Source organism: Lineus longissimus, chromosome 2 (assembly GCF_910592395.1).
Source record: "Lineus longissimus chromosome 2, tnLinLong1.2, whole genome shotgun sequence".
Lineage (NCBI taxonomy): Eukaryota > Metazoa > Nemertea > Pilidiophora > Heteronemertea > Lineidae > Lineus > Lineus longissimus.
The window spans coordinates 11,275,012-11,294,487 of record NC_088309.1 but is presented as its reverse complement, the minus strand read 5'-3'; the positions used below and the strand labels follow the sequence as shown (position 1 = coordinate 11,294,487).

General features: G+C 44.9%; 3 protein-coding genes across 3 annotated transcripts; all 3 read right to left on the bottom strand.

The window, feature by feature from the left end:
• Window positions 1-299: 299 nt before the first annotated feature.
• LOC135499635 (uncharacterized) lies at window positions 300-1,112 on the bottom strand. Its single transcript, XM_064790517.1, has one exon. The coding sequence runs from the start codon at window positions 1,110-1,112 to the stop codon at window positions 300-302; it is 813 nt and encodes a 270-aa protein (XP_064646587.1).
• Window positions 1,113-1,260: 148 nt separating this feature from the next.
• Window positions 1,261-2,577, bottom strand: LOC135499627 (uncharacterized). Its single transcript, XM_064790506.1, has one exon. It carries the CDS (start codon window positions 2,575-2,577, stop codon window positions 1,261-1,263), a length of 1,317 nt encoding a protein of 438 aa, XP_064646576.1.
• Window positions 2,578-2,646: 69 nt separating this feature from the next.
• On the bottom strand, window positions 2,647-3,597 carry LOC135499619 (uncharacterized). Its single transcript, XM_064790497.1, has one exon. The coding sequence runs from the start codon at window positions 3,595-3,597 to the stop codon at window positions 2,647-2,649; it is 951 nt and encodes a 316-aa protein (XP_064646567.1).
• Between the last annotated feature and the right edge of the window lie 15,879 nt (window positions 3,598-19,476).

The following is a 19,476-nucleotide window of genomic DNA, read 5'->3' as shown; positions in this document are numbered from 1 at the left end:
ATCGGTGTTGGCTCCTACTCAGCCAAAGTCTCAGCTTGGAATGCAATTAGTTCCCTGAACTCCTAGGCCTTTATACTGTTCCCAAAAAAAACACTGCAAGGGCAGCCAATCAACAATAGCCAGCAGTTATCACATGACAGACATCATCCTGGTAGTGGTTCTGCCCAATGTAAACATAAACATAAGCACATGGCAAATCTGACAGTTCTGATCAACATGATCAAAACAAACTGGCTTCGCCAGAACATTTTCCCCCCTTGTGACTTGACAAAGTCACAAAGCGAAGCAAAAAGGGTCCTCTACTCTTCGTCTTCATCATCGCCATTGTCTGCCAATGATGTCATCTTCTGGTTTCGATCATCCAAAATCGGTCTTCTCGCGTCTTCGTCTGCAGACAAAATCTGCACTAGCTTGCTCACTGGTCGTCGCCATTCTTTTCCTCTTGAAAAGACTTGAACAACTCTGACCCTGCCATCAGATCCCGGGAAGACCTCTAGAATTCGTCCTAATGGCCATCTCCCGCGCGGCTTTGCTGGATCAGCCATCAACACTATGTCTCCAGGTTTAATGTCTTCTTCAACTCTGAACCACTTTGGTCTGTTGTGCAGTAAGGACAGGAATTCTTTTTGCCATCGAATCCACACTTTCTTCACCAAGTCCTGTACATAACGCCACCTATTTCTTGGATGGAAAGCGATCTCATCTGTGACTTCTGGAGCAAGTTGTCCCCCGGCTTGTCCAATCAAAAAGTGGTTCGGGGTCAACACATTCTCATCTTTCGGATCTTGGCCACAGTAGGTGATAGGTCGGGCATTCAGAAGACCTTCTACCTCTGCCACAGCTGTTGAAAACCCCTCATCATTCACCACTGCCTCTCCCAGGATTGCCTTGAGCCCTTTCTTTGCAGCTTTTATCATGATCTCAAAGACGCCTCCATGATGGGCTCCTAAGGGAGGATTGAACCGCCATTCAATACCTTTCTCTGCAAGATGATTGGTGATGCGTTCTTGGTCAAGTTCATTTACCAGTTCTCTTAATTCTCTGTCAGCGCTCCGGAAGTTTGTTCCATTATCAGAGACCATGACCTGAGGGCGCCCTCGTCTGGCTGTCATCCTACTCAGCGCATTCAGAAAGCTGGCGGTATCCAATCCAAAAGCCACCTCCAGGTGTACCGCTCGAGACGCCAAACAGGTAAACAAACACAAGTATCGTTTGTCCCTCATCTTCCTGGTCACCTTGACAAGATATGGCCCGCCATAATCAACTCCAGTGGGCAAACGCTCGGATTGGAATCTTGACCCTCAGACCAGGTAGTGACGCCATCTTTTGCTGGTACAATTTCTTCTTTCGTTCCTTACACTTGACACATGTGAGCTCGTACTTCTTCACAGCCTCTCGCCCATTCACCGGCCAATATCTCGTCCTGATATCGGCAAGCAGTCCATTCACTCCACGCACATGGTATGCCAACAAATGGAATGATCGGATGATCAACGTGGTCACAGGATGATTCTTGGGCAGTATGATTGGGTGTTGAGCGTCATAGGGCAGATCTGACTTCTCCAATCTCCCACCAACTCTCAACAGGCCATCGTCATCAATCATGGGACATAGATCTCTCAGACTTCCACGGCAGGGTTCTTCACTTTTCTGTACACTCAACATCTCAGACTTGAAGACTTGTCTCTGAGCATCTCTCAAAATCCCAATCTCAGCTTGCCTCAACTCATCAGGGGTAAATGATCGCATCCCATCTTTCCTCTTGGGTAGTTTCTTGGCAAAGCACAGCATCCAGGCCACCATTCTTCGGTATCTGGTCCAGCTGGAAAATGATGCGGCTGGTAGAACTGGTGTACTCACTTGGGCTACTGCGCAATTCGCCTCTTTCTTCTCTTCACCCATGGCTACTTCACTAACAGTTGCTCCAGACACATCAAGTGATTCCATCACCTGCCTTGGCCATTCTTCCTCTCCTTTCCACAGGAAATCTGGCCCTCTGCACAATCTCTTATCGTCAGTCATCTCGGTCATCTTCACACCTCGTGACGGGTCGTCTGCTGGGTTTAATTTTCCAGGAATGTGACACCATTGCTGGGGGGAGGTGAGTTCATGTATCTCTGATACTCTGTTTGCCACAAACTGCTTGTACCGTCGAGACTGTCCCCTGATCCAGTATAGTACATCTGTACTGTCTGTCCAAAATCTGTGCTCTCCAATTGAGATCTCCAGCATCTTGGCTATGATACGGGCTAGCCTTACACCTAGCACCGCTGCCATCAACTCCAATCTTGGGATACTGATAGCCCGCAGCGGGGCAACTCTTGCCTTGGCAGCAACGAATGTCACCTGTGTCGTATCATCATCATACAGAAATCTTAGGTAGCAACAGGCAGCATAGGCTTCTCGGGACGCGTCGGAGAAGACATGTATCGAAATGTGCTTCACATCAGTGATTGGCCGCGTTCTGTAACACCTCGGAATCTTCAGATCTTGAGCTTGACTCATCTCCTGGATCCAGTCTTTTGCCACCTTTTTCACATCTGGAGTCAGCTGAGCATCCCAGTCTTTCCCACTCATCCACGCCCCCTGCAGAGCAATCTTTCCTCGGATCACAAGAGGCGCCAAAAACTGGAAAGGGTCAAAAACTTATGCTACCAGACTCAATAACTCCCTCTTTGTGTTGACTGTGGTCATCTCAAACTTCACGGAGTAACTGAAGACGTCTGTTTCAGCATCCCACCAGACACCAAGGGTTTTCATAGTAGGCAGGTCGCTGTCTTGGAAGTGGACACCAGTCGCTTTGTCTTCTTCACTCAGGCCAACAAGCACTTCTCGCTCATTGCTGCTCCATCTCCGGATTGTCCATCCTCCAGGCTTCTCAACTGTTTTAAGCTCCGGTATCATCTTTGCGGCAATTGCAGTGGTCTCAAAACTGTCGGTGACATCATCCATGTATGTGAAATCCTTAATCACTTGACTTGCCAAGGGGTAGTCTGGTGCTGCCCGTCGAGCTTGCTCTTGTAGCACATACATGGCTAGGAATGGGGATGCCCTGTCACCAAATGTTACTCGCACGGCTTCATAAGTATCCATCGGTCGATCTGTGTAACAATCTCTCCACAGGAGGCGGTGGTAACGTCTACATTCTAACTGGAGCACAATCTGACTAAACATTTCCTTCACATCGCCAATCAAAGCAACTGGGCGCCGTCTGAAGTTGAGCAGGATCTCCAGAATGTCTTTCTGCAAATTTGGCCCAGGCAACATTTCATCATTGAGGCTGGTTCCTCCAAACCTGGCAGCTGCATCATACACTATACGCACCTTGGTGGTTTGCTTGTCTTGTTTCACGATAGCAAAATGGGGCAAGTACCATCCATCTCTAGCCGCCTCAACTGGTCCAACTTTCTGGATGTATCCTTTATCAACATTCTGTTGAAAGGCATCTCGATACTGTCGCTGCACCTCTGGTTTCTTTTTTAGATGTGCTTCTAAGCTTCTCAGCCTCCTCTCTGCCATTCCTCGATTGTCTGGAAGATTTGGTTGGTCTTGCTTCCAAGGGATACCAATCTCAAACCGGTCACCAATTGGTCTCATTGTTTTCTCCGCTATGTCCAGGGCCCTCTTTTCGTCAACTGTGTAGTTTGGAACATCTCGGCAGTTGATCAAGTCCTGGTTCCATAGGGCTCTCAAACCTTCATCCAGTGGCAGGGCATGAAATCATGGACTAGAAGTCATGCACAATGTCTGACTCTGCTGTTTCAAACCACTCCTAGCTCTCACTTTCCCCACACACGTCCAACCTAGGGGGGTCCTTCTAGCTGTGGGCTCGCCAGGATCTCCAAGTCGTTCCTCCAAACAAACTCCCAATTCAGGATAGTCAGAACCCAACAAAAGGTCTACGGTCTTTCCTCCAGGACAAGAGGGAAATGGTATCCCACTCAAATGTGAATACTCATTTTTCAGCTTGGCCCAATCCAAAACCTTCATGTTGGCACACATCTCCGTCATGGTCCAGACTTCGATCCCCCTCCGAAAGTTCTCATCTAGGCTTTCAATGATGACCTTGGTCTTCAAGCTGGGAGTTGACACTGCACTGGAGAACATTGCTATCTCCAGCTGCCCTTTGACGCCACTGATGCCTTATGATTGCACCACTCCTTCACGTATATAGCTTGTATCGGAGCCCTCATCCAGTAAAGCATTGACTGTCACCTTTTCCCCATTCTTCCCCAAAACAAACACTTGAATCAACCTCAGTGCAATTACATCAATAGCAATATTGTCTGCCAGGACACGACTGCTGGTTTGAGTGGTTTTCTTCTCAGGTTCTCCTTTCTTCTGAAAGGAGGGGTCATATTTCTTCTGTGGAACTGGCTCATCTCTCCTGTCATCCTTCTTGCCTGGTTTGGGCGTAGAATGCAAGTCTGAGTGATGTTGCCTCTCACAACCATCCTTCCCACAGACTTTTGATTTGTCACAATCTCTGGCTCTATGGGCGGTGTTGTTCAAACACCGGTAGCAAGCTCCCTTATCCTTGATAAACAGCCATCGCTGGTGAACAGTCATCAATTTCCACTCTTTGCACTGCTCGATCCCATGCTTGTCTCCACACTTCAGACATTTGACTTTGGAGGATGCTGTCATCTGGGTGGTGTTGGAATTCCACGACATATTCTTGTCTCTATAGAAGGTCCTTTTCTTCTGGATCTCGCCATCCGGCCTCTTAAAAGTGTCACTGGGTTTCTTTGCTGGTGCTCTAAGCTGAAATAACTCCAGACGTCTATTCACATAGCTCATCAGCCAGTCAGCAAAGGTAGCCAAACCATCTTCATCGGGGTCTGTGTCATAGTATTTCATCAGTAGAGATTCAGGAACATGCCTCATCACCATGGTTAACATCGCTGAATCACCAATCAGTTCATCTCGGCGACCACTTTCAGCCATCTTCCCAACGGTGTCATACAGTGTGTCCGCGAATTCTTCAATACTGCGTATATCGTCCATCTTAACTCTGGGTGTGTCATTCAGTTTGTCAATCTGCTTCTGTAACAATCGCCTATCGCCACCATATCGCATGTCAAATTTATCCAATGCCATTTCATATTGTCTTTCAGTGTATCCCAAATTCTCAATCAACTTGAGCGGTTTGCCACCAAGGGCAGACTTCAGCATTACCATCTTGTGCTTCACTGGAATCTTGGCATAGTCAACAAAAATATCAAATTGTTCTCGCCAGTCAAAGTAGTTGTCCTTTTCATCTGAGAAATGTCGCAACTTCGGCTTGGCTATCCCCTGGGCTATCCCCTGGAAGAACTGACGGAGTGCTGCTGGGTTGGTTTCCTCCCGCTCTGGACTAGGCTCTCGTCTGGGACTCCTTCTAGTCCTAACTGGTGCATTCCTGATGATTGATCGACTAGGCTGAGTAGGCTCTTCTCTCTTTATCGGCATCGCTCCCACTGGAAATCTTGGGTGTCGACTGAATTGGAAAGGACCTGGGCGACTGCTGAACAATTCTGGCTTCGCACCGTCTTCAATCTTCTTTTCTGATGTAACCCCATCTTGTATGTTGCTGGCAATCTTGCGCTTCATTGATACCAATGGTTCACCAGGTGGTTCACGATGCTGCTCAGGTTCAGGTTCAGCCTTTACAACCACTTTTCCATCTCCTACCATATTCTTCTCAACCACAACCTCTTTCACCTTAGTCTGCTGTTGCGTATCTTCTTCCCCAGATTCTCTAGTCTCCTCATCTCGGTTGTCGTCATCAGCATCTGGTTTCTCACCTATGGGCTGTGAAGCCGCATCTGTCTGACTCAGGCGATGACTACCACCTGGATTCCGCTGGGCAACTAAAAGTAACTGGGCAGTCGATTTAGGCTGATTCTCGGTAGGTTTCTCTTCTTTCTCTAGACCGGTACCCCTGGACTTGGTGGTAGTCTCCATCAACCAATTCCAAACTTTGACATCGCTCAATCGATCGGAATGAATGCTACCTTCAAAACAGGTCTCAGGTTCGCCTTGGCGGGTATACAAATGCTGGGTGATGTTATCAAACACATCCTCTGCATGGGCTGTCATCTCATCAAACCAATCCTGGAGCTTGGTGTAATACTCGGCGTCTCCCATCATGCAATACAAATCCGCAACAACGGACTTCAATTCATCAAAGGTCTGATGTAGGGGCTTCTCGACGGACCTCAGCAAAGTTCGTCTTCCCCAGGAAGTTATCACACCTTCAGCTTTGGTAACATTCCGACTAAACTGCTTCTCCAGGCTGCGGGTCGCTCGCTCTAACTTCAACTGCGTGTCAGCATCACTCATCATCATTTGACTGGCTGGAGCACCCAAGTAGCTGGCACCTTCATCACATTCATATTCACCAAAGCGAGCAGGTCTTCGCCTTCCCTCACGGCTCACGCCGTGGACGAGTGGCCATCGAGTCGGTCGAAGAAACAGCAACAAAATGACAATTTTTGACGAATATAATAAAATCAGTCTATAAAACTCCTCAACTTAAACTGCACCCTTAGGACTAGTAACGTTTTCTCCAAATCAGATAGGATCCGGTCGGAGAGACCAAATGTTAATGCGTGGCTGCAAAGCAATATCAAAATTAGAGGACTGTATTAAAGGTACGAGGATTGACCATACTAACCAAGTCAATCACGTTGTCAATCCTTGTCGTTCGTCTATCCACAATCCACAGCTGGGCCGATCCCTCTCGCTCTCGTCTTCGGACGCCTCTCTTCTCCGATTCTCTCCACTTGGCCCGGAGCTGTAGCTTGTTCACCTCAACGGAGTTGCAATCCACTAAGGGGCAGTTTAAGTTAAGTTGGATATAATTCCACGATACAAAGTGTTCCACGATACAAAGTGCCGACAAACGGTAACACAACAGGTGCTTCTGGTCCACGATACAAAGTGCCCGACAAACGGTAACACAACCGGTGCTTCAAACAAAACACTTCACGACCGAGCGTGAAGCAAAGACAAACTCTAACGTTGAGCACTAACTGATTTGATGTGATACTCCAAAGGTAATCAAGTCCAGACTAATGGCATTCCAAGACACCGATTTTCGCTAATGGTGAGATCAAATTAGACTGGACTGATCATCAATGAGTTACTGTAGTACGGGTGGGAAATACGGGCACCGCCGTCTCGTCTTCCGGAACCGTCACAACATCAATGACCTCTCACAAGGATATCTCACAGGGTAGGAAGAACATCAAACTTCTTGAACACTGGCACCATAAACCACCATCACTAACTGACGCCTACAATCTATGGGTTGACTTCGTCTTCAACTAAACATCGATGTTCCACACCATCACCTCACCGGTATATCAAATCCGTGCATCAACAATAGAGCAAAGAACATCTTTTTGTAGCAGATAAATTACAAGTCTGGTCTGCTTTTTCCAATGTATAAACTCTGGACAAGATGGCTTCCTTCTCCAGAAAAGGGTGTCGCCAGACACACCTTGGGCTCGGGGTCAAGCCAACAATTATAGTACCACCATGTACTGAACTAAGCCCACATGCATAGTTCTAAAACAGCAGAAGCTTCCTTGGCCCTTCTCCTGTACCGGCTATCCACGCTCACAGATCCTTCACCTCACCATGGCTGAATTACCATACCAGCCAGGTGTCCACCATTGGCAATCTTCTGTCTTCTCAAGAAATCGGTGTTGGCTCCTACTCAGCCAAAGTCTCAGCTTGGAATGCAATTAGTTCCCTGAACTCCTAGGCCTTTATACTGTTCCCAGAATAAACACTGCAAGGGCAGCCAATCAACAATAGCCAGCAGTTATCACATGACAGACATCATCCTGGTAGTGGTTCTGCCCAATGTAAACATAAACATAAGCACATGGCAAATCTGACAGTTCTGATCAACATGATCAAAACAAACTGGCTTCGCCAGAACAGGTTGGTTGGGAGGGTCGTTCATTGTCATCCCAAAGGCAGCAACAATACCGAGACTTCCAACCTCTCACCTGAAAGACTAGTTGAACCTATAAAATATGGGATCAGAATGAGGCATTTCAATCAATCCTTAGCAAGATGTCTTAAACCTTGCTAAAAAATCACCAATCCGAGCAAGATGTATTAAATCTTGCCGAAAAATTTAAGGCATTAAAATAGCAGACTGTCTGCGCCATTTTGTGGCCAAGCTGAGTCAAGGATCAGGTCTAACCTTGAGGCTCTCCCTCAGGTTGGTTGGGAGGGTCGTTCTTCGTCATCCCAAAGGCAGTGATGATACCGAGACTTGCAACCTCTCACCTAAAAGACTAGTTGAACCTTCAAAATATGGAATCAGAATGAGGCATTTCAATCAATCCTTAACAAGATGTCTTAAACCTTGCAGAAAAATCTCCAATCCGAGCAAGATGTATTAAATCTTGCCGAAAAATCTATGACATTAAAATAGCAGACTATCTGCGCCATTTTGTGGCCAAGCTGAGTCAAGGATCAGGTCTAACCTTGAGGCTCTCCCTCAGGTTGGTTGGGAGGGTCGTTCATTGTCATCCCAAAGGCAGCGACAATACCAAGACTTGCAACCTCTCACCTAAAAGACTAGTTGAACCTATAAAATATGGAATCAGAATGAGGCATTTCAATCAATCCTTAGCAAGATGTCTTAAACCTTGCAGAAAAATCTCCAATCTGAGCAAGATGTATTAAATCTTGCCAAAAAATCTATGGCATTGAAATAGCAGACTATCTGCGCCATTTTGTGGCCAAGCTGAGTCAAGGATCAGGTCTTACCTTGAGGCTCTCCCTCAGGTTCGTTAGGAGGGTCGTTCTTCGTCATCCCAAAGGCAGCGATAATACCGAGACTTGCAACCTCTCACCGAAAAGACTAGTTGAACCTATAAAATATGGAATCAGAATAAGGCATTTCAATCAATCCTTAGCAAGGTGTCTTAAACCTTGCAGAAAAATCTCCAATCCGAGCAAGAAGTATTTAAATCTTGCCGCAAAATCTATGGCATTAAAATAGCAGACTGTCTGCGCCATTTTGTGGCCAAGCTGAGTCAAGGATCAGGTCTTACCTTGAGGCTCTCCCTCAGGTTGGTTGGGAGGGTCGTTCATCGTCATCTCAAAGGCAGCACCAATACCGAGACTTGCAACCTCTCACCTAAAAGACTAGTTGAACCTATAAAATATGGAATCAGAATGAGGCATTTCAATCAATCCTTAGAAAGAGGTCTTAAACCTTGCTGAAAAATCTCCAATCCGAGCAAGATGTATTAAATCTTGCCAAAAAATCTATGCATTGAAATAGCAGACTATCTGCGCCATTTTGTGGCCAAGCTGAGTAAAGGATCAGGTCGAACCTTGAGGCTCTCCCTCAGGTTGGTTGGGAGGGTCGTTCATTGTCATCCCAAAGGCAGCGACAATACCGAGACTTGCAATCTCTCACCTAAAAGACTAGTTGAACCTATAAAATATGGAATCAGAATGAGGCAGTTCAATCAATCCTTAGCAAGATGTCTTAAACCTTGCAGAAAAATCACCAATCCGAGCAAGATGTATTAAATCTTGCCGAAAAACTTAAGGCATCAAAATAAAAGACTGTCTGCGCCATTTTGTGGCCAAGCTGAGTCAAGGATCAGGTCTAACCTTGAGGCTCTCCCTCAGGTTGGTTGTGAGAGTCGTTCATTGTCATCCCAAAGGCAGTGATGATACCGAGACTTGCAACCTCTCACCTAAAAGACTAGTTGAACCCGTAAAATATGGAATCAGAATGAGGCATTTCAATCAATCCTTAGAAAGATGTCTTAAACCTTGCAGAAAAATCTCCAATCCGAGCAAGATGTATTAAATCTTGCCGAAAAATTTAAGGCATCAAAATAGCAGACTGTCTGCGCCATTTTGTGGCCAAGCTGAGTCAAGGATAAGGTCTAACCTTGAGGCTCTCCATCAGGTTGGTTGGGAGGGTCGTTCTTCGTCATCCCAAAGGCAGCGACAATACCGAGACTTGCAACCTCTCACCTAAAAGACTAGTTGAACCTATAAAATATGGAATCAGAATGAGGCATTTCAATCAATCCTTAGCAAGATGTCTTAAACCTTGCAGAAAAATCTCCAATCCGAGCAAGATGTTTAAATCTTGCCGCTAAATCAATGGCATTAAAATAGCAGACTGTCTGCGCCATTTTGTGGCCAAGCTGAGTCAAGGATCAGGTCTAACCTTGAGGCTCTCCCTCAGATTGGTTGGGAGTGTCGTTCTTCGTCATCCCAAAGGCAGCAACAATACCGAGACTTGCAACGTCTCACCTAAAAGACTAGTTGAACCTATAAAATATGGAATCAGAATGAGGCATTTCAATCAATACTTAGCAAGATGTCTTAAACCTTGCAGAAAAATCTCAAATCCGAGCAAGATGTATTAAATCTTGCCGAAAAATCTATGGCATTGAAATAGCAGACTATCTGCGCCATTTTGTGGCCAAGCTGAGTCACGGAGGTCTAACCTTGAGGCTCTCCCTCAGGTTGGTTGTGAGAGTCGTTCATTGTCATCCCAAAGGCAGTGATGATACCGAGACTTGCAACCTCTCACCTAAAAGACTAGTTGAACCTGTAAAATATGGAATCAGAATGAGGCATTTCAATCAATCCTTAGAAAGATGTCTTAAACCTTGCTGAAAAATCTCCAATACGAGCAAGATGTATTAAATCTTGCCAAAAAATCTATGGCATTGAAATAGCAGACTATCTGCGCCATTTTGTGGCCAAGCTGAGTAAAGGATCAGGTCTTACCTTGAGGCTCTCCCTCAGGTTGGTTGGGAGGGTTGTTCATTGTCATCCCAAAGGCAGCGACAATACCGAGACTTGCAACCTCTCACCTAAAAGACTAGTTGAACCTATAAAATATGGAATCAGAATGAGGCATTTCAATCAATCCTTAGCAAGATGTCTTAAACCTTGCAGAAAAATCTCCAATCCGAGCAAGATGTATTAAATGTTGCCAAAAAATCTATGGCATTGAAATAGCAGAGTATCTGCGCCATTTTGTGGCCAAGCTGAGTAAAGAATCAGGTCTTACCTTGAGGCTCTCCCTCAGGTTATTCGGGAGGGTCGTTCATTGTCATCCCAAAGGCAGCGACAATACCGAGACTTGCAATCTCTCACCTAAAAGACTCGTTGAACCTTTCAAATATGGAATCAGAATGAGGCATTTCAATCAATCCTTAGCAAGATGTCTTAAACCTTGCAGAAAAATCACCAATCCGAGCAAGATGTATTAAATCTTGCCGAAAAATCTATGGCATTGAAATAGCAGACTGTCTGCTCCATTTTGTTGCCAAGCTGAGTCAAGGAGCAGGTCTAACCTTGAGGCTCTCCCTCAGGTTGGTTGGGAGGGTCGTTCTTCGTCATCCCAAAGGCAGCGACAATACCGAGACTTGCAACCTCTCACCTAAAAGACTAGTTGAACCTATAAAATATGGAATCAGAATGAGGCATTTCAATCAATCCTTAGCAAGATGTCTTAAACCTTGCAGAAAAATCTCCAATCCGAGCAAGATGTATTAAATCTTGCTGCAAAATCTATGGCATTAAAATAGCAGACTGTCTGCGCCATTTTGTGGCCAAGCTGAGTCAAGGATCAGGTCTAACCTTGAGGCGCTCCCTCAGATTGGTTGGGAGGGTCGTTCTTCGTCATCCCAAAGGCAGCGACAATACCGAGACTTGCAATCTCTCACCTAAAAGACTAGTTGAACCTATAAAATATGGAATCAGAATGAGGCATTTCAATCAATCCTTAGCAAGATGTCTTAAACCTTGCAGAAAAATCTCCAATCCGAGCAAGATGTATTAAATCTTGCCGAAAAATCTATGGCATTGAAATAGCAGACTATCTGCGCCATTTTGTGGCCAAGCTGAGTCAAGGAGCAGGTCTAACCTTGAGGCTCTCCCTCAGGTCGGTTGTGAGAGTCGTTCATTGTCATCCAAAAGGCAGTGATGATACCGAGACTTGCAACCTCTCACCTAAAAGACTAGTTGAACCTATAAAATATGGAATCAGAATGAGGCATTTCAATCAATCCTTAGAAAGATGTCTTAAACCTTGCTGAAAAATCTCCAATCCAAGCAAGATGTATTAAATCTTGCCAAAAAATCTATGGCATTGAAATAGCAGACTATCTGCGCCATTTTGTGGCCAAGCTGAGTCAAGGATCAGGTCTGACCTTGAGGCTCTCCCTCAGGTTGGTTGGGAGGGTCGTTCATTGTCTTCCCAAAGGCAGCGACAATACCGAGACTTGCAATCTCTCACTTAAAAGACTATGGCATTGAAATAGCAGACTGTCTGCTCCATTTTGTGGCCAAGCTGAGTCAAGGATCAGGTCTAACCTTGAGGCTCTCCCTCAGGTTGGTTGGGAGGGTCGTTCTTCGTCATCCCAAAGGCAGCGACAATACCGAGACTTGCAACCTCTCACCTAAAAGACTAGTTGAACCTATAAAATATGGAATCAGAATGAGGCATTTCAATCAATCCTTAGCAAGATGTCTTAAACCTTGCAGAAAAATCTCCAATCCGAGCAAGATGTATTAAATCTTGCCGCTAAATCTATGGCATTAAAATAGCAGACTGTCTGCGCCATTTTGTGGCCAAGCTGAGTCAAGGATCTGGTCTAACCTTGAGGCTCTTCCTCATATTGGTTGGGAGGGTCGTTCTTCGTCATCCCAAAGGCAGCAACAATACCGAGACTTGCAACGTCTCACCTAAAAGACTAGTTGAACCTATAAAATATGGAATCAGAATGAGGCATTTCAATCAATCCTTAGAAAGATGTCTTAAACCTTGCTGAAAAATCGCCAATCCAAGCAAGATGTATTAAATCTTGCCAAAAAATCTATGGCATTGAAATAGCAGACTATCTGCTCCATTTTGTGGCCAAGCTGAGTAAAGGATCAGGTCTAACCTTGAGGCTCTCCCTCAGGTTGGTTGGGAGGGTCGTTCATTGTCTTCCCAAAGGCAGCGACAATACCGAGACTTGCAATCTCTCACCTAAAAGACTAGTTGAACCTATAAAATATGGAATCAGAATGAGGCAGTTCAATCAATCCTTAGCAAGATGTCTTAAACCTTGCAGAAAAATCACCAATCCGAGCAAGATGTATTGAATCTTTCCGAAAAATTTAAGGCATCAAAATAGCAGACTGTCTGCGCCATTTTGTGGCCAAGCTGAGTCAAGGATCAGGTCGAACCTTGAGGCTCTCCCTCAGGTTGGTTGGGAGGGTCGTTCATTGTCATCCGAAAGGCAGCGACAATACCGAGACTTGCAATCTCTCACCTAAAAGACTAGTTGAACCTATAAAATATGGAATCAGAATGAGGCAGTTCAATCAATCCTTAGCAAGATTTCTTAAACCTTGCAGAAAAATCACCAATCCGAGCAAGATGTATTAAATCTTTCCGAAAAATTTAAGGCATCAAAATAGCAGACTGTCTGCGCCATTTTGTGGCCAAGCTGAGTCAAGGATCAGGTCTTACCTTGAGGCTCTCCCTCAGGTTGGTTGGGAGGGTCGTTCATTGTCATCCCAAAGGCAGCGACAATACTGAGACTTGCAACCTCTCATTATTGATTATTAATTATTATTGTTATTATTATTATTATTATTATTATTATTATTATTTTTATTAAAAAATTTGTATAGCGCTTAACGTTGTTAAAACTTCTAAGCGCTTTACAATTTATAATAAAACATTAAAACATCAATACAGGATAAAATAAAAGTCATTACTAAAGAAAACGTGCAAGTGGGATTTAAAAGTAGGATTCTAAAGAAAAACCTCCCGATACCTGATATCTAGGCCTGCACTTCCAGTTGAACTGTCTGCAAAGATAGAAGAAAACAATCTCATCAACTGTCAAACTTTTTCACGTTACAAACTAATATCTATTCTAACCTTGTGACTTGCCTCCAAACTAGACCCTCCTTCGGTTGAAGAACCTCCTAATACCAGATATCTAGGCCTGCTCTTCCAGTAGAACTTTCTGCAAAGATAGAAGGGTACAATTTCATAAACTTTCAAACTTTTTCACTTTACAAACTAATATCTATTTTAACCTTGTGGCTTGCCTTCAAAGCAGACCCTCCTCCGTTTGAAGAACCTCCCGATACCAGAAATCTTTGCCTGCACTAGGCCTGCACTTCCAGTTGAACTGCCTGCAAAGATAGAAGGATACAATTTCACAAACTTTCAAACTTTTTCACTTTACAAACTAATATCTATTCTAACCTTGTGGCTTGCCTCCAAACTAGACCCTCCCTCGGTTGAAGAACCTCCCGATACCAAAAATCTAGGCCTGCTCTTCCAGTAGAACTTTCTGCAAAGATAGAAGGATACAATCTCATAAACTTTCAAACTTTTTCACTTTACAAACTAATGTCTATTCTAACCTTGTAGCTTGCCTCCAAACTAGACCCTCCCTCGGTTGAAGAACCTCCCGATACCAAAAATCTAGGCCTGCTCTTCCAGTAGAACTTTCTGCAAAGATAGAAGGATACAATCTCATAAACTTTCAAACTTTTTCACTTTACAAACTAATGTCTATTCTAACCTTGTAGCTTGCCTCCAAACTAGACCCTCCTTCGGTTGAAGAACCTCCCGATACCAGATATCTAGGCCTGCACTTCCAGTTGAACTGTCTGCAAAGATAGAAGGGTACAATTTCATAAACTTTCAAACTTTTTCACTTTACAAACTAATGTCTATTCTAACCTTGTAGCTTGCCTCCAAACTAGACCCTCCTTCGGTTGAAGAACCTCCCGATACCAGATATCTAGGCCTGCACTTCCAGTTGAACTGTCTGCAAAGATAGAAGGATACAATTTCACAAACTTTCAAACTTTTTCACTTTACAAACTAATATCTATTCTTACCTTGTAGCTTGCCTCCAAACTTGACCCTCCTCCGGTTGAAGAACCTCCCGATACCAGATATCTAGGCCTGCTCTTCCAGTAGAACTTTCTGCAAAGATAGAAGGGTACAATTTCATAAACTTTCAAACTTTTTCACTTTACAAACTAATATCTATCCTAACCTTGTAGCTTGCCTCCAAAATAGACCCTCCTTCGGTTGAAGAACCTCCCGATACCAGAAATCTTTGCCTGCACTAGGCCCGCTGCTCTTCCAGTAGAGCTTTCTGCAAAGATAGAAGGATACAATTTCACAAACTTTCAAACTTTTTCACTTTACAAACTAATATATCTATTCTAACCTTGTAGCTTGCCTCCAAACTTGACCCTCCTTCGGTTGAAGAACCTCCCGATACCAAAAATCTAGGCCTGCTCTTGCAGTAGAGCTGTCTGCAAAGACAGAAGAATACAATCTCATATGGACAACAAGATTGATGACAACCCTGTGCAAACCACAATTAAATCGGTCTGGTGTTTAGGAAACATCACTAGTCACTGGTGTTGATATTAAAGGGAGAATATAGGCAGCAGCTAGGCAGGCAAGATATAGTTACACAAAGCCGACAATAGGGGCCTCTTACATCTCAAAGTAGGTCGAAATGATTCACGAGGTCAAATTGAATGGAAACGACCAATTTTGGGACCAAAACTTGTGTCCTTAATAGAGAGGTTGTCCTTAATAGAGAGGTGTTCGCTAACAGAGGTTCCACTGTATTTGGATGGAAAGCGTTCCTCATTAACTAAGCCTCTGGGAAAAAGTTATGCGAGTGTGGCGGATTGTCTTTATTCAACTGAAATATGGCTTAGACGTTTATTACGGGTACGTGACCTAAAACATAACAATAAAAGACGATATTAATATGCGGTGGAGGTGCAAGGTCAAAGATGGAAGCCTTTGGCACATCTCCGCTTATTTGGTTCGAACCCACAACACGAGGCATACATGCAGTGTATTGATTGGTATACACCGCAGTACCTTTAGAACATAATATTTCGGCCTGAAAAATCAACAGTGACTAAATACGCCTAATAAACAGTAACAAAGAACATCGTACTTACATTTGATCACGCTTTTTGACAACGTAAACACGGTCTAACATGAGAAATCGGGAGTGTTTGTTCACCACGCAATTTGAAAATGCCCTCGCAATCACAGTGCCATTCCAAAGACATGCGTAAATGGGCTAATCATGACATGGTCATGCGCAAAGGGGCTAATCATGGCAGGGACATGCGCAAATCGTCGAAGAAAGGGCAAATCAAACTCCACAAAGTGGTCGAACAACTTTCAGAAGTTGTGGCGCGTTAGCTCAGAGCATAGAGCGTCAGACTGGCATGACCTGTGTTGTGGGTTCGAATCCTACCAAGCGCAACTTTTATAATGCTTTTTTGCCTTTTTGGGCGACGATTATTTTTTGATGGTATCAAAGCAATTAGCATAAGTCCAGCTGGACCAGGCCGTGTCAGCAGAATCGTGCACTGGCCGCCTTCTCGCCCTTTTCAGGGAGTTGCAACTCCCTGAACCTTCCCATGGTCCATAACCGGATCTTGTGAGATGCAAAAGCTTTTGTGGTCAAGATGAATCTGCCATGTCCTTCACTGCTGACTAGGATTAGGACTTTCTCGATTCAGAAACATAGCAGGTGGTTTCACTGTCGTTTTCCGCCACGTGTCAAATAAAGTCCTCGGATAAATGTGGCGAGTATTTTCCGCAACCTAACTGGTTTAATCTATACTTACAAATAAACTGGCGAGACGCTTATAAATCACTCCGATTTTGTCAGCATTACTCCCATCAGTAACAAGTTTGTCTACATCTAAAGCCATCCTGAGGAAATCCGGGGTCAATGTTCGCTGTTCGTTTCTCCGACCCTACGAGCAGGGTCACTCGAACATCTAATTAATTGGTCATCAGGCGTCCTAAAGCACAGGCCAACATTCGACACTATTGACCGAGCTTGTGTACAGAGGGAGGAGGATGGTCATCGGGCAACAAAGTAACCCGCATCCTTAAAACACAAAGTCGGACTGAACTAACTTGCAGCGGTCGGGAAAACTTATACACGAACCAATTGTATACAGATAGCGCTCGAGCGTTTGACTACTGACTATTGGAGTTGATTGGCGTTAGAAGTAGGAACTAGATATGATTGGACCAAACAGTAAATATACGTCAACGACCGGCGTACCCCTTTAACCATCTAGGCACCAGTGGTTTACAATATCCTCCGCCTCTCGATATGACGAAGGAGTATAAAGGTCTGAAGCTCAGGATACCCTAATTCCAATGTATCCTCGAAAATACCAGCAGCCGATCCACAGTCAAACACTTTCAGCGCCGAACCGTCAAGATCCTGATCCAGTTTAGCCCGTCTCTGTCTTCAACACAACCAATGAGCAGAGAACTGTCTTCTGTTCTCCAGACGGAAGCCTGTCTTCAACACAACCAAGGACTAGAGAACATTCTTCTGTACTGGAGACTAGACGGAAGCATGTCTTCATGCCCTGAGCCTGATACAGTTTAGCCCGTCTCTGTCCTCAACTCAACCAAGGAGCATAGAACTGTCTTCTGTTCTCGATACAGAAGCCTGTCTTCATGCCCAGATCCTGATACAGTTTAGCCCGTCACAGTTTAGCCCGTCTCTGTCCTAAACACAACCAAGGACCTGAGAACTGTCTACTGTCCTCACGACGGAAGCCTGCCTTCATGCCCTGAGTCTGATACAGTTTAGCCCGTCTCTGTCCTCAACTCAACCAAGGAGCAGAGAACTGTCTTCTGTTCTCGATACAGAAGCCTGTCTTCATGCCCAGATCCTGATACAGTTTAGCCCGTCACAGTTTAGCCCGTCTCTGTCCTAAACACAACCAAGGACCTGAGAACTGTCTACTGTCCTCACGACAGAAGCCTGCCTTCATACCCTGAGTCTGATACAGTTTAGCCCGTCTCTGTCCTCACCTCAACCAAGGAGCAGAGAACTGTCTTCTGTTCTCGATACAGAAGCCTGTCTTCATGCCCAGATCCTGATACAGTTTAGCCCGTCTCTGTCCTCAGCACAACCAAGGACCTGAGAACTTTCTTCTGTCTTCGATACTGAAGCCTGTCTTCATGCCCTGAGCCTGATACAGTTTAGCACGTCTCTGTCCTGAACACAACCAAGGGCATGAGAACTCTCTTCTGTCCTCGATACAGAAGCTGTCTTAATGCCCAGATCCTGATACAGTTTAGCCCTTCTCTGTCTTGAACACAACCAAGGACCGGAGAACATTCTTCTGTATTGGAGACCAGACGGAAGCATGTCTTCATGCGCTGAACCTGATACAGCTTAGCCCTTCTCTGTCCTGAACACAACCAAGGACCAGATAACTATCTTCTGCCCTCGAGACGGAAGCCTGTCTTCATGCCCAGATCCTGATACAGTTTAGCCTGTCACTGTCCTCAACGCAACCAAGGACCGGAGAACATTCTTCTGTATTGGAGACTAGACGGAAGCATGTCTTCATGCCCTGAGCCTGATACAATATTATTAAGCCTGTCTCTGTCCTTAACACAACCAAGGAGCAGAGAACTGTCTTCTATCCTCAAGACGGAAGCCTGTCTTCATGCCCAGGTCCTGATACAGTTACTGGGCCAAGGAAGTTACGATTATGGGGATTCAATGGTACATTCTATGCTCCAAGTTCTTTTATTTTTGCTCTCCATTTTCATTGTTTTCTTCATTTCATCTGTAGATTTCATACTAAACTTTCTATTGCAGGTACAAAATTGGGATGTAAAATGGTCATTTTCACATCCCTAACTTTGTCCTTGTCTTCCATAATTATGTTATTACCACCGAATTCATTAGAGACGATGCCAGGTCGTTAGCATACAACTTGTATAGTGTTGGAGACATAACTACGCCCTTAGCCCTGCGCCCAGTGTGCTTCACTCCTTGTCGGACTGCATACTCTCTGCTGTCTTCGCTGCACCATATCACAACCTCTGTACTTTAGTCATACAGATCATCAATCAAGCACCACAGGGATTTCTTCATTGGTGTACCGCGTACCGATCCGAACGCGAACATCTTGAGTTTGAGGCGAGAGTGGGACATAACATCAAAGGCCTTGCGGGCCCGGCCCCCTCACTCAAAATTTTTTGTGACCGCATGCGCGTACGGGAAATGTACGGAAAAGGGTCACTTTTTCAGGTTTGAGGTACGGAGAAAACCCCGTTCAAACCATGAAGAAAGGGTCAATTTTGCCGATCAGTTCCGTTCAATTTCTGTAAAAGGGGTATGCTGAGAGTCCCATTAATGTGCGCCCCGTATTTTAGGGTCCACACCCCGTATTTAAGGGTATCCTTTTTGTTCGGTAAACGACCACGCCGCAGACACGTGCTTTCTCCCGGTTTTTCTCCATCAACGAGGACCCCGAGGACCGTTGGAGATAGGTTCACCTTAATAAAGGGGTTGATTTCTTAGAAAAATCCCTCAAAAAGGGTGGTAAAAATCAGTCCTGTCCCCTACTTAAGGGGTCTATCATTTTCTGTGTTCC